This window comes from Cajanus cajan, chromosome 5 (assembly GCF_000230855.2).
Source record: "Cajanus cajan strain Asha chromosome 5, NIPB_CcT2T_4, whole genome shotgun sequence".
Classification (NCBI taxonomy): Eukaryota; Viridiplantae; Streptophyta; class Magnoliopsida; order Fabales; family Fabaceae; genus Cajanus; species Cajanus cajan.
The window spans coordinates 16,179,393-16,196,387 of record NC_138521.1 but is presented as its reverse complement, the minus strand read 5'-3'; the positions used below and the strand labels follow the sequence as shown (position 1 = coordinate 16,196,387).

Genomic DNA, 16,995 nt, shown 5'->3' with positions numbered 1-16,995 from the left:
AGGAGTTGATGAGTTCTGGGAAAGCTGAAGGATTTGAACAAGATATGGATGGAATCTTGAGGTATAAGGGTAGAATTTGTATTCCACAAGATGAAGAGTTGAAGAAGTTGATACTGGAGGAAGGTCATAAAAGTAAGTTGAGTGTACATCCAGGTATGACAAAAATGTATCAAGATTTGAAGAAAATGTTCTGGTGGAATGGTATGAAGAGGGAGATAGCTGAGTATGTTGCATCTTGCATGGTGTGTCAAAAAGCTAAAGTAGAACATCAAAAACCAGGAGGTTTGTTGCAAATGATGGAAGTGCCAGAATGGAAATGGGATAGTATAACCATGGATTTTGTTGTTGGATTACCAAGGTCTGCTAAGAATTGTAATTCTATTTGGGTGATCGTGGATAGATTAACTAAGTGTGCTCATTTTCTTCCGGTGAATATAAAGTGGTCCTTAGAAAGGTTAACTCAATTGTATATTAAGGAGATTGTTAGATTACATGGTGTGCCCTCTAGTATCATCTCTGATAGGGATCCTCGTTTTACATCCCGATTTTGGCAAAGTTTGCATCAAGCGTTAGGGACTAAGTTGAGGCTCAGTTCTGCTTATCACCCACAAACTGATGGGCAGTCTGAGAGGACTATCCAATCTTTGGAGGACTTGTTGAGGGCTTGTATTTTGGATCATCTAGGGAATTGGGAAGAGATGTTGCCTTTGGTCGAGTTCACTTATAATAACAGTTTTCATGCAAGTATAGGAATGGCACCGTTTGAGGCTCTGTATGGGAGGAAATGTCGAACACCTTTGTGTTGGTTTAAAGAGGGAGAATCAGTGATGGTGGGGCCAGAGATTATCTTACAGACTACTGAAAAGGTGAAACAAATTCAGGAAAGAATGAGAGCTGCTCAGAGTCGGCAAAAGTCTTATGCAGACAAAAGGAGGAAACCTTTGGAATTTTCAGAAGGAGAACATGTGTTTTTGAAAGTAACTCCTACCACAGGTGTGGGGAGAGCTATCAAAGCTAAGAAGTTGAATCCTAAGTTTATTGGACCGTATCAAATTCTCAAGAGGATTGGACCAGTGGCATATCAGATTGCATTACCTCCATTCCTTTCTAATCTGCATGATGTGTTCCATGTTTCACAACTGAGGAAATATATTCACGATCCAAGTCATGTCTTGGAATCAGAGGCAGTACAAGTTAAGGAAAATTTAACTTTTGAGAAACAGCCAGTTTCAGTGACAGATAAGAAAGTTAAACAGTTGCGAGGTAAATCTATCAATTTGGTGAAAGTTATTTGGGATGAGATTACTAATGAAGCTACTTGGGAGTTGGAGGAAAGGATGAAGGATCAATACCCATATCTCTTTTAGAGTAAGTGAATTTTCGAGGACGAAAATTTTTGTTGTTGGAGAGAATTGTAATACCCATTTTATTATTATGGCATTTTCGTAAATTTTCAAAGGTATAGGGGTATTTTTGTAATCTTATTATTGGATGGCATTTTAGTAATTATCGGTGGCATTTTCGTAATTTTATTAAAATTTTTGGGGCATTTTCGGATTTTGGAACGGGCTGTTCCAAAAGCGGAACGGGCCGTTCCAAAAGATAAAAATGTGTGTTCTGTGTTTGTGCAGAACAGGACCGGAACGGGCCGTTCTCCTTTGGAGAACGGGCCGTTCTGCTTGGAGAACGGGGCGTTCCCCTTGCAGAACGGGCCGTTCTGCTTGGAGAACGGGGCGTTCTCCTTGCAGAACGGGCCGTTCCGAAAGGAGAACGGGCCGTTCTGCTGGATTTCGAAACGGGCCGTTCCGGGGCCGTTCCAGTCGAAAATTTTACGTTGTTCTGAAGGGTTCAGAACGGGCGTTCCGTTTTCGGAACGGGCCGTTCTGGTTAGGTGGCGAAAATTTGCTATAAATAGGGGCTAGGGGTTGAAGGAAATTCATAACTTGAAGAGTGAAGTTTTAGAGAGAAAGAAGAGAGAGAAAGGGAGAAAGAGAGAGGAAAGAGGAGAGAGAGAAAGAAGAATCCAGTAGAGGGGGTTCTGCCAAGGGAGAGAAAAGAGGAGGGAGAAGAGGAGATTCTGCCCGAGTTTCAGTTCAGGTTTATACAAGTAAGGGTGGCATTTATAAAATTAATCTAGTATGTTAAGTAAGGGTGGCATTTATAAAATTAATCTAGTATGCTAAGTAAGGGTAGTGCTTATAAAATTAATCTAGTGCGTATGACCATGATAGGAATAGTATAATTTTAATATGCTATTTTATGTGGAGATTTTCATTTCATATAGTATAATTTGGATCAATTGATGGTTGTTTTGGATATTTATATTATTATTATATTGACAAATTGGCATGGTTATGGTTATGTTTAATTATGGAATATGCTGTGTATGTGGTTTGGAAAAGTAAATAGGACTTAAAGGAGTAAGGTTATGGTATGGATTAGATCTCTTGGTGAGATCAGGATATAATCTTTGGAAAAATATGAAATTGGGAATCCCATGGTGAGGATTCCAATGTGGAATTTTTCCAAAGGTTATATGATAAACCACTTCAGATGTTAGGTGGATTCTGAAGTACTCCTTTAAGTATTCTATTTGCTACCGGTATGGGGGCCAGGCCGAGTCATACCGATGGATGAAGTGGCCATGATCACCAGGGTTACGTGACGACGTAATTCCAGCTGTATAATTCCATGAGAGGTCAGGTGTGATTCCTGGATTGCTGATATGTTTCAGCGTGCGTGTCAACACTTGGTGGATGGTGTTGAGGCCAACATTGTGAGGATATGTTGGTGTGAGATCATGGAATAATTATACAGTGGTGTGACTTTGTTTCTGGATGTGGAATATGTATACAAATGGTGTGGATTGTATGCATTGGATTTTAGATTTGATTTATATTTGGCATGGAAATAACTATTTATAAGGTTTATTTCCTTGGTACGGATATATATATATATTATGGATAAATATCTGTTTAATGATATTTTATCATGTACTATGGTTGGTTTTATATGTGCTAACCCTTGCATGTTTTCCATGTGGTTTGGACTGTGATGATCTCACTTTGTGGGGGAGCAGATCAGGTGTGAGGCTTGGGATAACAAGAAGTCTTCTGATAGCTGCTTTGAGTAGTAGCAAGGTTTAGAGCTTGACCAGCACCTAGGGTGTCTATATTATATTATCTTTTAGATTACTGTATAACTTTACTAAGGATGATGACTCTGCTATAGCAGATTATATTATATATTTTGGAAACAATTTATATGTTATTGTATAATTACACTCTAGCGTAGCTGGCTTTTGCTCTATTTTCTTTATTTTATATATTTTATTTTGGTTGGTTATTGATGTGACGGCCTAGGGTGGGTCGTTACAATTTTGGTATCAGAGCTGGTCAAGTCTCTTTAGGGTTTGTGGGAAATGGTCTTGTTGCATTTCCGTTGTGTGGAAATGAAAGGAACTTCATAAGTTTCTTGATCTTGATTAGGAATTTCTTATGAGTTTCGTGTAAACTCATAAAGTTCTTTGACCTTTTTAGGATGGCTGGTAGGGGAAATCATTCTAATCCTTCTTCAGGAGTAGATGAGCAGCAGATTGCTCAGGCTATGGAGTTAATTGCTGCTGCTATTGGACAACAGAATACCTTGTTGGCTCAGATGGAGATTAACCGGGCTGCAGCTGAAGCAGCTAGGACTGAGGTACCTGATGAGTATAGGGGCTTGTCAGAATTCAGAAAAGGGAATCCTCCTCAATTTACAGGTGTTAATGGACCTGAAGTTGCTGATCAATGGATTGAGGAGATGGAGAAAATTTTCATGGTGATGCAATGCCCAGAGGAGAGGAAGCTAAATTATGCTGTTTATATGCTAGTGGGTGAGGCTAGCTTCTGGTGGAAGGGTGCTCAAGCCATGATGGAGGCTAGAGGTGAAGCGGTAAATTGGGATAACTTTAAAAAGGTGTTTCTGGAGAAATATTTTCCAGATAGTGCTAGGTATGCTAAAGAAGCTGAATTTTTGAGACTGCAACAAGGAAATATGTCAGTACAAGAGTATGTGGTCAAGTTTGAACACTTGGCTAGGTATTATTCTCAAGCTATCACTGAAGCCTGGAGATGCAGGAAGTTTAGTGAGGGTTTAAGATTTGAGCTGAAAAAGACTATTGTCCCTATGGGAATTATGGAGTTTCCAGTTTTAGTTGAAAAGGCAAAAACAGTGGAAAGATTTGAAGGAGGAAATAAAATGGAAAAGGGTCCAGAGGGATCATCTGGATTTGGTAGGGGGAAACCTCCTCAAAAGAGACCATTTCAGTTTCAGAAGGGGAATGCTAATAAGAAACCAAAGGGGAATGCTATTACTGGAGCTGTACAGAGTATTAGATGTTATAGATGTGGAGGCCCACATATGATAAGGGATTGTCCTACAAAGAATTATGCTTGTTTTAAATGTGGCAAGGTGGGTCACATGGCTAAAGATTGCAATGTCAAAAATATTCCAGCTAGAGAGAACCAGAAAGTGGATCGGCCTACTGCAGCAGGTCGTGTCTTTGCTTTAACAGGTGCTGAAGCTGAAACGACATCTGAGCTGGTAAAAGGAAAGGGCAAAGCTGATGGTAATGATATTTCTATTTTATTTGATTCTGGTGCTTCACATTCTTTTATTTCTTATGAATGCGTGGCAAGGTTAAATTTGGTTGTGAGTTCCTTGTGTGTGGATCTAGTTGTTTCTACCCCAGCTTCAGGGTCTGTTTTGACTTCTGAGGTTTGTTTGAGATGTCCAGTGGAGGTGGAAGGGCGTTGTTATAAAGTGAATTTGTTTTGTTTACCTCTATCCGATTTGGATGTGATTTTAGGGATGGATTGGCTTTCTGCCAATAGGATTTTGATAGATTGTTCAGAGAAGAAATTAATCTTTCCTACTGATGAACAGGAGAGATTTATTTCTAATAGACAGGTGGATGGGTTGTTGAAAAATGGAGCTCTTGGGTTTATGATCCTATCTTTTATTAGTATAGAGAATGAAAAGTTGTTAAATAGTATTGATGTTGTTAGAGAATTTCCAGAGGTTTTTCCGGATGATGTTCCGGGATTACCACCAAAGCGAGAGTTAGAGTTTAGTATTGATCTTATACCAGGGGCGGGACCAGTGTCCATTTCTCCTTATAGAATGGCACCAGCGGAGTTGTTTGAATTGAAAAAGCAGGTTGAGGAGCTTTTGGAGAAGCAGATGATCAGACCAAGTGTCTCTCCGTGGGGAGCACCAGTGTTATTGGTAAAGAAGAAGGATGGTGGTGTGAGGTTATGTGTGGATTACAGGCAGTTAAATAAATTGACAATCAAGAATAAGTATCCTTTGCCAAGGATAGATGATTTGATGGACCAATTGAGGGGAGCTTCTGTTTTCTCCAAGATTGATTTGAGATCTGGGTATCACCAGATTCGGGTAAAGGAAGAGGACATACCAAAGACTGCTTTCAGGACTCGATATGGCCATTATGAGTATGTTGTCATGCCTTTTGGAGTGACGAATGCTCCAGCTATTTTCATGGATTATATGAACAGGATTTTCAGACCCTTTCTGGATAAGTTTGTGGTGGTGTTCATTGATGATATTCTGGTTTATTCTAAATCTATGGAAGAACATAGAGAACATCTGAGGATAGTTTTGCAGGTATTGAAGGAGAAACAATTATTTGCAAAGTTGTCAAAATGTGAGTTTTGGTTATCTGAAGTTAAGTTCTTGGGTCATGTGATTTCTGCACAAGGAATTGCAGTTGATCCTACTAAGGTGGAAGCAATTTTGAGGTGGGAGCGTCCAAAATCAGTTACTGAAATTAGAGGTTTTGTGGGATTGGCTGGCTATTATAGAAGATTTATAGAAGGATTTTCTAAAATAGTTATGCCTTTGACACAGCTGACCAGGAAGGATCATCCTTTTATATGGACGGAGGAGTGTGAAAGGAGTTTTCAAGAGTTAAAGGAAAAGTTGACTTCGTCTCCAGTGTTGATTCTGCCAGATCCTAATAAATCTTTTGAGGTTTATTGTGATGCATCTCATCAAGGTTTAGGATGTGTTCTTATGCAAGATAGACAGGTTGTGGCCTATGCATCTAGGCAGTTAAAGACTCATGAACGAAATTATCCTACGCATGATCTAGAGTTGGCTGCGGTGGTTTTTGCTTTGAAGATTTGGAGACATTATCTCTATGGAGCAAAGTTTGATGTGTTCAGTGATCATAAGAGTTTGAAATATTTGTTTGATCAGAAAGAGTTAAATATGAGGCAAAGGAGGTGGATTGAGTTTTTGAAAGATTATGACTTTCAATTAATGTACCATCCAGGTAAAGCAAATGTGGTGGCAGATGCTTTGAGTAGAAAATCTCTTCATATGTCTTACATGATGGTTAAAGAGATGGAGTTAGTAGAGAAATTCAGGGATATGAATCTTAATGTTTTGGTTGCCCCAGATTTTATTAGTTGTGGTATGACTACCATTACTAGTGATTTCTTAGAGATGGTGAAACAAAAACAAGTTCAGGATGCGAGTTTGAACAAGGTTAAGGAGTTGATGAGTTCTGGGAAAGCTGAAGGATTTGAACAAGATATGGATGGAATCTTGAGGTATAAGGGTAGAATTTGTATTCCACAAGATGAAGAGTTGAAGAAGTTGATACTGGAGGAAGGTCATAAAAGTAAGTTGAGTGTACATCCAGGTATGACAAAAATGTATCAAGATTTGAAGAAAATGTTCTGGTGGAATGGTATGAAGAGGGAGATAGCTGAGTATGTTGCATCTTGCATGGTGTGTCAAAAAGCTAAAGTAGAACATCAAAAACCAGGAGGTTTGTTGCAAATGATGGAAGTGCCAGAATGGAAATGGGATAGTATAACCATGGATTTTGTTGTTGGATTACCAAGGTCTGCTAAGAATTGTAATTCTATTTGGGTGATCGTGGATAGATTAACTAAGTGTGCTCATTTTCTTCCGGTGAATATAAAGTGGTCCTTAGAAAGGTTAACTCAATTGTATATTAAGGAGATTGTTAGATTACATGGTGTGCCCTCTAGTATCATCTCTGATAGGGATCCTCGTTTTACATCCCGATTTTGGCAAAGTTTGCATCAAGCGTTAGGGACTAAGTTGAGGCTCAGTTCTGCTTATCACCCACAAACTGATGGGCAGTCTGAGAGGACTATCCAATCTTTGGAGGACTTGTTGAGGGCTTGTATTTTGGATCATCTAGGGAATTGGGAAGAGATGTTGCCTTTGGTCGAGTTCACTTATAATAACAGTTTTCATGCAAGTATAGGAATGGCACCGTTTGAGGCTCTGTATGGGAGGAAATGTCGAACACCTTTGTGTTGGTTTAAAGAGGGAGAATCAGTGATGGTGGGGCCAGAGATTATCTTACAGACTACTGAAAAGGTGAAACAAATTCAGGAAAGAATGAGAGCTGCTCAGAGTCGGCAAAAGTCTTATGCAGACAAAAGGAGGAAACCTTTGGAATTTTCAGAAGGAGAACATGTGTTTTTGAAAGTAACTCCTACCACAGGTGTGGGGAGAGCTATCAAAGCTAAGAAGTTGAATCCTAAGTTTATTGGACCGTATCAAATTCTCAAGAGGATTGGACCAGTGGCATATCAGATTGCATTACCTCCATTCCTTTCTAATCTGCATGATGTGTTCCATGTTTCACAACTGAGGAAATATATTCACGATCCAAGTCATGTCTTGGAATCAGAGGCAGTACAAGTTAAGGAAAATTTAACTTTTGAGAAACAGCCAGTTTCAGTGACAGATAAGAAAGTTAAACAGTTGCGAGGTAAATCTATCAATTTGGTGAAAGTTATTTGGGATGAGATTACTAATGAAGCTACTTGGGAGTTGGAGGAAAGGATGAAGGATCAATACCCATATCTCTTTTAGAGTAAGTGAATTTTCGAGGACGAAAATTTTTGTTGTTGGAGAGAATTGTAATACCCATTTTATTATTATGGCATTTTCGTAAATTTTCAAAGGTATAGGGGTATTTTTGTAATCTTATTATTGGATGGCATTTTAGTAATTATCGGTGGCATTTTCGTAATTTTATTAAAATTTTTGGGGCATTTTCGGATTTTGGAACGGGCTGTTCCAAAAGCGGAACGGGCCGTTCCAAAAGATAAAAATGTGTGTTCTGTGTTTGTGCAGAACAGGACCGGAACGGGCCGTTCTCCTTTGGAGAACGGGCCGTTCTGCTTGGAGAACGGGGCGTTCCCCTTGCAGAACGGGCCGTTCTGCTTGGAGAACGGGGCGTTCTCCTTGCAGAACGGGCCGTTCCGAAAGGAGAACGGGCCGTTCTGCTGGATTTCGAAACGGGCCGTTCCGGGGCCGTTCCAGTCGAAAATTTTACGTTGTTCTGAAGGGTTCAGAACGGGCGTTCCGTTTTCGGAACGGGCCGTTCTGGTTAGGTGGCGAAAATTTGCTATAAATAGGGGCTAGGGGTTGAAGGAAATTCATAACTTGAAGAGTGAAGTTTTAGAGAGAAAGAAGAGAGAGAAAGGGAGAAAGAGAGAGGAAAGAGGAGAGAGAGAAAGAAGAATCCAGTAGAGGGGGTTCTGCCAAGGGAGAGAAAAGAGGAGGGAGAAGAGGAGATTCTGCCCGAGTTTCAGTTCAGGTTTATACAAGTAAGGGTGGCATTTATAAAATTAATCTAGTATGTTAAGTAAGGGTGGCATTTATAAAATTAATCTAGTATGCTAAGTAAGGGTAGTGCTTATAAAATTAATCTAGTGCGTATGACCATGATAGGAATAGTATAATTTTAATATGCTATTTTATGTGGAGATTTTCATTTCATATAGTATAATTTGGATCAATTGATGGTTGTTTTGGATATTTATATTATTATTATATTGACAAATTGGCATGGTTATGGTTATGTTTAATTATGGAATATGCTGTGTATGTGGTTTGGAAAAGTAAATAGGACTTAAAGGAGTAAGGTTATGGTATGGATTAGATCTCTTGGTGAGATCAGGATATAATCTTTGGAAAAATATGAAATTGGGAATCCCATGGTGAGGATTCCAATGTGGAATTTTTCCAAAGGTTATATGATAAACCACTTCAGATGTTAGGTGGATTCTGAAGTACTCCTTTAAGTATTCTATTTGCTACCGGTATGGGGGCCAGGCCGAGTCATACCGATGGATGAAGTGGCCATGATCACCAGGGTTACGTGACGACGTAATTCCAGCTGTATAATTCCATGAGAGGTCAGGTGTGATTCCTGGATTGCTGATATGTTTCAGCGTGCGTGTCAACACTTGGTGGATGGTGTTGAGGCCAACATTGTGAGGATATGTTGGTGTGAGATCATGGAATAATTATACAGTGGTGTGACTTTGTTTCTGGATGTGGAATATGTATACAAATGGTGTGGATTGTATGCATTGGATTTTAGATTTGATTTATATTTGGCATGGAAATAACTATTTATAAGGTTTATTTCCTTGGTACGGATATATATATATATTATGGATAAATATCTGTTTAATGATATTTTATCATGTACTATGGTTGGTTTTATATGTGCTAACCCTTGCATGTTTTCCATGTGGTTTGGACTGTGATGATCTCACTTTGTGGGGGAGCAGATCAGGTGTGAGGCTTGGGATAACAAGAAGTCTTCTGATAGCTGCTTTGAGTAGTAGCAAGGTTTAGAGCTTGACCAGCACCTAGGGTGTCTATATTATATTATCTTTTAGATTACTGTATAACTTTACTAAGGATGATGACTCTGCTATAGCAGATTATATTATATATTTTGGAAACAATTTATATGTTATTGTATAATTACACTCTAGCGTAGCTGGCTTTTGCTCTATTTTCTTTATTTTATATATTTTATTTTGGTTGGTTATTGATGTGACGGCCTAGGGTGGGTCGTTACAGTTACCATTGACTCTTAGAATCTAGGATAGCGATATTTTTAGGAAGGAAATTAAAAATTGAAAATGTAACTAGAGTTGATAGTCTTGAGTACAAGTTAACCTAACATTGGTTATACTTAACCATGATTAGTTTAATTTGCACCACAAGCTATCAAACTCTATAAATTTATTTTCCCCTCATTTTAGATGTGACTTTTGAGTTGAATAAGAATTTGATTTCCAAAATTCTCACTCAAAAGCTCTTAAATCTCTTAGAGGATTTTTTCCTTATGAACTTTTATTAAAGAATTTCTCATCATGGAAAGTTTTTCATCTCTTACTTATCTTCTTAGAGGAGTAGCACACCATACTCTCTTCCTTTCCACCATTTTTTATTCATTTGTGAAGCTTGAAGTTCCATGGATAAAGATTGGAGCCTCAATGGAGTTACTTGAGAAAATTCACCATGCATGTCCTTGATAGTTTCATCATATTATCTTCATCCATGGAGCCTTAATGGAGCTAGTTGAGAAGATTCACTATGCATCTCCTTAATAGTTTCATCAAGTAAGCACTTATATAAGAGTAATAGTAGTTATAGTTCAATGCCAAATCCTCAATTATCAAGTTTAATGGTAGAATTAGAGGTATTAAAACTTTCGGGGGAAGAGGAAAAAAGAGAAAAAGATATAAAAGGAAGAAAAAGAGATATTTTTGGGCTTGAAAGAGAAATGATAAGAAGAAAGAAATAAGCTCATGGAAGAGATGGGTTTTTAAGCTCTCATAAGAGTGAAAGAAAAAAAAAATGAAAAAAAGGATGACTACTAGCATAGGGAACCTAGGATGCATAGACCTAAGAGAGTAAGGGAGAATAAATCAAAAGAAAATCTTATTGAATAGTTGCAAGTAATGTAGGGAAAGAATAACATTATTCTCTAACCTTATGTGTATAATGTTGATGTCAAACTTATTGTAAACCAAAATTTTCTTTATGACTCTTTGATTGGTGTGTGGTTTAATGGAAAAACCTTTGAAGAAGATAGTCGAATTCTCCATAGTTTTTTTCCTAACTCCTTCAATCTCTATCCATGACTTTAAATGTCACAGAAATGAAACAAATAAGGAAGATGAAAAGTAATGAATGGTGTGCCACTTTCAAGTGAAAGATAAACAAGAAAGGATGAACTTGCCATAAGGAGAAATTCCTTGATAAAAGTTCTTACGGAGAAAATTCTCCAAGGTGAGGACAAGACTTTAAAGAGAGAATTTTAGAAACTCAATTTTCATATATTAGTATAAAAGAGAGTGTAGAAGCAAACATGCAAAAAATGTGACTAGTGTGCGGAACATGTAACTTGTTGGTGATGTGTGAACCAATGAAAGAGTGGGGAGCCAATTTGGGCGTCCCACTTAAGGAGAAATGCTCTCCACCCTCTCTTGGTCTAAACAAGTCCAATAAACACATTTTTCAAATACTAAATACTAAAGAAAATTATAAGAAAATTAATTCCTATACTATTTGACCCAAATATATAAGATCAAAATTAAGAAAATATTTACAAGAAAAATATATGCAAATAATAGAAAGTAGACTACTAAAAGTGATCCAAAGCTCAACATGAATTTAGACTTCCTTCAAACCTAGTCCCTTCCTCTTAACTCCTTTAGATTAACCTATTGATGGGCTTGCTTGTGCAAACAATGGAAATAAGGTGCTTCTACATTTCATAAGAAAGATAATAATGAGTGAAAGGAATGTTTGATCGGGTAAACAATGACCCTAGCTTTAATGAATTTAGTTCCATGTCATCACAACAACCTTAGATAATGGGAGTTTTAAAAAAGAACTATGAAGATATATTGAGAAAATGAACATTGTGTTGAAGCTTCATGATAACTTAAATTTATGTGCCCACTACTCGAAAGAGATGTGAATGAAATGTTTGTTGCTACAATACTTTTCAACATTGTCCATGGATGTAATGTATCGTCATTGCTCATGGAGAAGTTGAAGTTGGCTTCGGTACATTTTCCAACGAGTTCGTCTTCAACGTGACAAATAGTGGATGAGGTTGTTGTCAAATATGCAAACAAAAGCTTTGAAAAATAGAGATAGGAAGTTGAAGTTTTAGCTTTCGTTTTAGTTCTATATAGTATAATATTTCCATTTTAGCCCCTTCTCATTAGTCATCATAGTTGGCAACCATATGTGTCATGAATCTGCCAATTAGGCTCTTAACATGTCATGTAAGCACGAATGTTACATTTAACGAACCTCGTTAAAAAGAAATCGACAATTATCACTTTGAGGGATATTTTTTGAAATATTTTATTCTTTTAAAAATGCCATCATTATAAACTTTCAAGGGTCAAAATGATATTTTCTCCAAGATAAATTAGATTTTAAAATTCATTTATTCTTTCTGTCAATCAAATATGAAAAAATTTATCCCCCTCCTTAAGTCAAACAATCTATCAAAGAGAATATCAATAACATTTCTCCTAATTAACACTTCATTTGTAAAAAATAAAAACAATTTTTGTTATGTACTAAAACCTAGAAACACAACTAAAATAAAATTCTATAATGTCGTGGAGAGTATTAAACTTCACAATAATTTTCTTGAAATAAAAAAATAAAAAAATATTTAAAAGATGAATGTTTTTTTTTCAGTCAAAGATGAAGGTTTTAAATAATAAATTGGGGGTGTGAAAAAAAACTTGCCTAGTGAGATCCACAATACATTGTCTCTTATGAATGTTGTGGAGTTGTGGTAACGTTTGGTTGAAGAAGAAATTGGGCTTGGGTAGGTAAAGTGGGCTAGAGAGTGAGTCCCTGGATGAAGGACACGTAACCTTTTCCATCGTACCACTTCCCATCTTCACACACAAACCAATCATCCCTTTCTCTCCCTTCTTTTCTCTTTGCCCTAATCCACTCCGCAGATCTGTTCCCTCCATTTTCAGTAAGCTTCTCTTTTTTTTTTTTTTTCTATTTTCCAGCAATTGGATTATGCAAAACCTTACCCTTCTGTTTTCCCAGATTTATTTATTTATTTTTATTTCTTCATCATAATTAACTACTGTTTATCAATGTTGGCTTGGTGTCGCATGATTAACTCGATTGATAAGAAATGGTTTTATTAGCTTTGTGGAATTTGTTATTTTAAACGCTATCTTTTCTTATTATGTGTCTGTTAGCACGATCTTTTTTTTTTTTTTTTTTTTTTCTGTGAATCTTGTGGTTTGGATTTTTTCTTTATTTCTGTTTTTTCGAGTGTTCTTGGGTTGCTGTTACATGTTTGAAATTGGGAGCTTAAGTTGAAAATATTGGTATTTATGCTGTGTTGAACTTTGATTTCAAATTAGGGAACTGAGAAGGAATGTGGAGAGCTTGGTATTTGTCTTTCTCTCTAAAAGGATGGTCCTGTGATGGGAAAGGAACCAATCTAACTCTAATTTGTTATGGATTTGATTTACATAGTGGTTGTTTCTTGATTCAGCTTCTTGTGGATCTTCAATATGTTCTCTTCAATTTATAATGGATATACATTCTTATGTTAGATATTGATGGAACTAACTTTAAGGCCCCATAGGCTCTGTTGGTTTCTAGACACTTTGGTTGATGTCACGAATAATTCTGAGAATGTTTTTGTGAAACGTGATGCAGACTTTGGAATTTTTTTTTTGCTTCTAGATAGAGGCATATGCTTGCCTAAACTGATAAATTACAACCTCTCCCTTGCCCCCAAATTCTAATTGGTTGTTTGGCTAATCTTTGAGCGCATATTCTTTGTAAAGTCTTGTTAAAAGGGCTTAGGTATCTATCATCTAACCAAAGTGAAAGAATTTGCTTATCATATCCCAAGGGTCTGTTTCAATAAACTTCTCCACAAACATTTCTAGGAGAAAAAAAAAAATAGGAAGGAAAAATAAAATAAGTTTTTCCATAAGTTAAAATTAACTTATGCATTAGATAACTTGTAGAATTTCTCTTATATTAGCTTCTCCAAAAATCTTATTTTAAACTTATGCATAAGTTAGTTTTAGTTTGTGCAGAAACTTATTTCATTTTTTCTTGTTTTCTTCTACTAGTTCTTATAAAGAAGTTTATTCAAATAGACCTTAATTCTAATTTAATTTGTACTTGAATTATTGTTGTCTACACCTGAACTTTTGTTTCCCTATGTGAGTGGAGTCTCTTTAATGGCAATTTGGCATTTTTTATTGTTCATATATTTGAAAAGATCAACCTCAGTTAGTAAGGTGTAAATATGATAAATATGAATGACTTTTATTTGCTGCTTCAAGTCCTTTGCTAGTCATTGTTCTTGAGGTTTATGCCTTCTATCTTATAATAATAATTATAGATGCCATTAATAAAATTCTCAATTAGTTAATGGCTTTGTTTTCAAGGCATTGTTCGTATGGATGTATTGGGGGGATGCCATGGAAGAGAGAGAGGGGGGGGGGGGATATGTATTATGATTATGGATTCTGGTGCAATAAAGTATTCATTCTTTTCATACCAAAGCAAACACACCTGTACTTGTATGACATTATCTTTAACAATTGTTCCATAATTTGTATCTGACTGTATATTATTTTAAAAAAATCATAATAAGTTAACAAAGATGTGAGTTCCCTACCCTGTTTTCTTTTATTGGAAACATGTGCAGTTTTCCTTTATTGTAGTATACTTTATGTTTTTGGAGGATTCTTATTTCTTCTGCATTTTATTCCCTGTCTCTCTCTCTCTCTCAATGCAGTTTTCTTTTGTGTTTTTTTTTTTTAAGAATAAAAGAATAACAAATTGTGGTACCATTAGTTTGCATGGTTGTTCTTAAAAGATTATTGTATTAACACTATGAACCTTTGCAGGTGGCCAGGTGCATTACGTCTTAGCTTTAAGGCATTACAAGTTGTAGATACAGTTAATACTCGCTATGGAGCTGAGTACTATTAAAGATGCTTTTGATCGTGTTACTAAGAAGCAGAAATTATCTTGTTCCAAGACCCAAGAAGCAATTGATCAGATCAGACAGGAAATTGAGTGTGTTTTAGACACAATGCAGTCAGTGAAGAACGCTGACCATGGACTTGATTATAAAACTGTTCTGAATGAGCTTAAGGCCAGTTTACTTAAAATTGCTCCGGTTAGTCAAATGGAAGGTACACAGAAGGAGCTAAATGTAGCACTCAGCAAGTATGGGAAATTTCTTGAGAAATATTTCAACCCTGATATATCCAAGGCTTACAGAAATATTGACATTGATATACATACATTAAACCAAATAATTGCCAACCATTTTTATCGCCAGGGCCTTTTTGAGATAGGGGACCATTTTATGAGTGTGGTTGGAGAGTCTGAATCTGCTGCCATCATGAAATCTCCATTCCTGGAAATGTATCAAATACTTGAAGCAATTCAGAATCAGAACCTTGAGCCGGCACTCATCTGGGCTGCGGCTAATTGCGACAAACTTGCTCAAAGTGGATCTGATATTGTGTTGAAACTTCACTCCATGCAATTTGTGAAAATTCTTCAAATTGGAAGTAGAGATGATGCTCTTCATTATGCTCGAACGCACCTTTCTCCTTTTGCTTCCAGTCACATGGCTGATATTCAGAAGCTTATGGGATGTCTTCTATGGACTGGAAAGCTTGATCGGTGTCCCTACCATGCATTACTATCCCCATCTAACTGGGACAAGCTGGCTGAGGAACTTAAAAAGCAGTTCTGCAATCTTTTGGGTCAGTCTTACAATAGTCCATTGAGCGTGACCGTTGCAGCAGGGGTTCAGGTTTTGCCACCTCTTCTCAAATTTATGAATGTAATGGCTGGGAGGAAGCATGAATGGCAGTCTATGAACCAGTTGCCTGTGCCGGTTGAGTTGGACCGTGAGTTCCAGTTCCATTCTGTTTTTGTTTGTCCCGTCTCAAAGGAACAAGCAACTGAGGATAACCCCCCGATGTTGATGACCTGTGGTCATGTCCTCTGTAAGCAATCTATCTTGAAGATGTCCAAGAATAGCACCAAAGTGTTTAAGTGTCCTTATTGTCCCTATGATATTGATGCAGCACAATGCAGGCAGCTATACTTTTGATGTTGATGAATTTGTATGAAACTCATGTATAAACTTGAATCATGTGGTAGCAATAGGTGTAAACCGTGTATGGCGTTTGCGAAAGCCCATGCCTAGTTGTGATGTCTTGTCTGTTTCATAAATTTGTTGTAAATAGAAATTCTTTTTAATTTGGATATGACCAGAGATCATTTGAATAAGCTTTGATACGCCATAAGTGGAATTGCCTTTCCCAATGGGTCGATGGCTTGAACTACAACGATTCCTACTTTTTACACGCCTACACGCTTCCATTTTACTTTTTACATGCGAAGTTATCACTGTCAAGATTCAAAACATGTGAAAACAAGGGTAGAATTTTCTTTTCTGTCCCCCTAAGAAGTACTTCTAATAATCACTTTTATTCCAACTATCAGTGTGTTCAATTTTGCAGTCATTTAAGAAGAAATGATTAACTTCTTTCACGTTACTGCGAAAGTTTCTCGCTGTTTTAACACTTTACTAGGATGGGCCTAGGAGTTGGGTAAATGCATAAGGATTATAACATACATTATTGTGAGCATTGCAAAGTTCTAACACGGAGTATCAAACAGAGACTTTCATTCTTGTTATTTTAGCTGGATTTGTATTTAGTAAGAGCATAATTAAGATCTTATGGGCATGTTTACAGGTCTACTTAAGATTGTAGTATTGTTAATATAGTTTTATCGTCATGCTCTCCAAAAGAGTAGCAAGTAAACCACGTAGCGTCATTGTTACGACACAAATTTTGAGCCATGATCGATCCATAGACTAAAAAAAATATTTTGGTGCTTGAGATTGTTGATATTTAATTGGATTGTTTATATGTTTTATACCTGTACTTAGTTGGGTTAAAAACGTAATTGGAGTTTTGTATTGAATACAAACAATTAGACAATTGTTAAATGTTTTTTTTTTCTTTCATAAAACTTAAACAATTGCAAATCTAAAGTATGTATTAAGTGAAGAGACTCCTC

General features: G+C 36.8%; 1 protein-coding gene across 1 annotated transcript; it reads left to right on the top strand.

The window, feature by feature from the left end:
- The first annotated feature begins 12,710 nt into the window (after positions 1-12,710).
- On the top strand, positions 12,711-16,197 carry LOC109806597 (LisH/CRA/RING-U-box domains-containing protein). The gene is made up of 2 exons (XM_020369051.2): positions 12,711-12,877; positions 14,793-16,197. Exon 2 carries the CDS (start codon positions 14,858-14,860, stop codon positions 16,016-16,018), a length of 1,161 nt encoding a protein of 386 aa, XP_020224640.1. The 5' UTR covers positions 12,711-12,877; positions 14,793-14,857; the 3' UTR covers positions 16,019-16,197.
- The last annotated feature ends 798 nt before the right edge of the window (positions 16,198-16,995 follow it).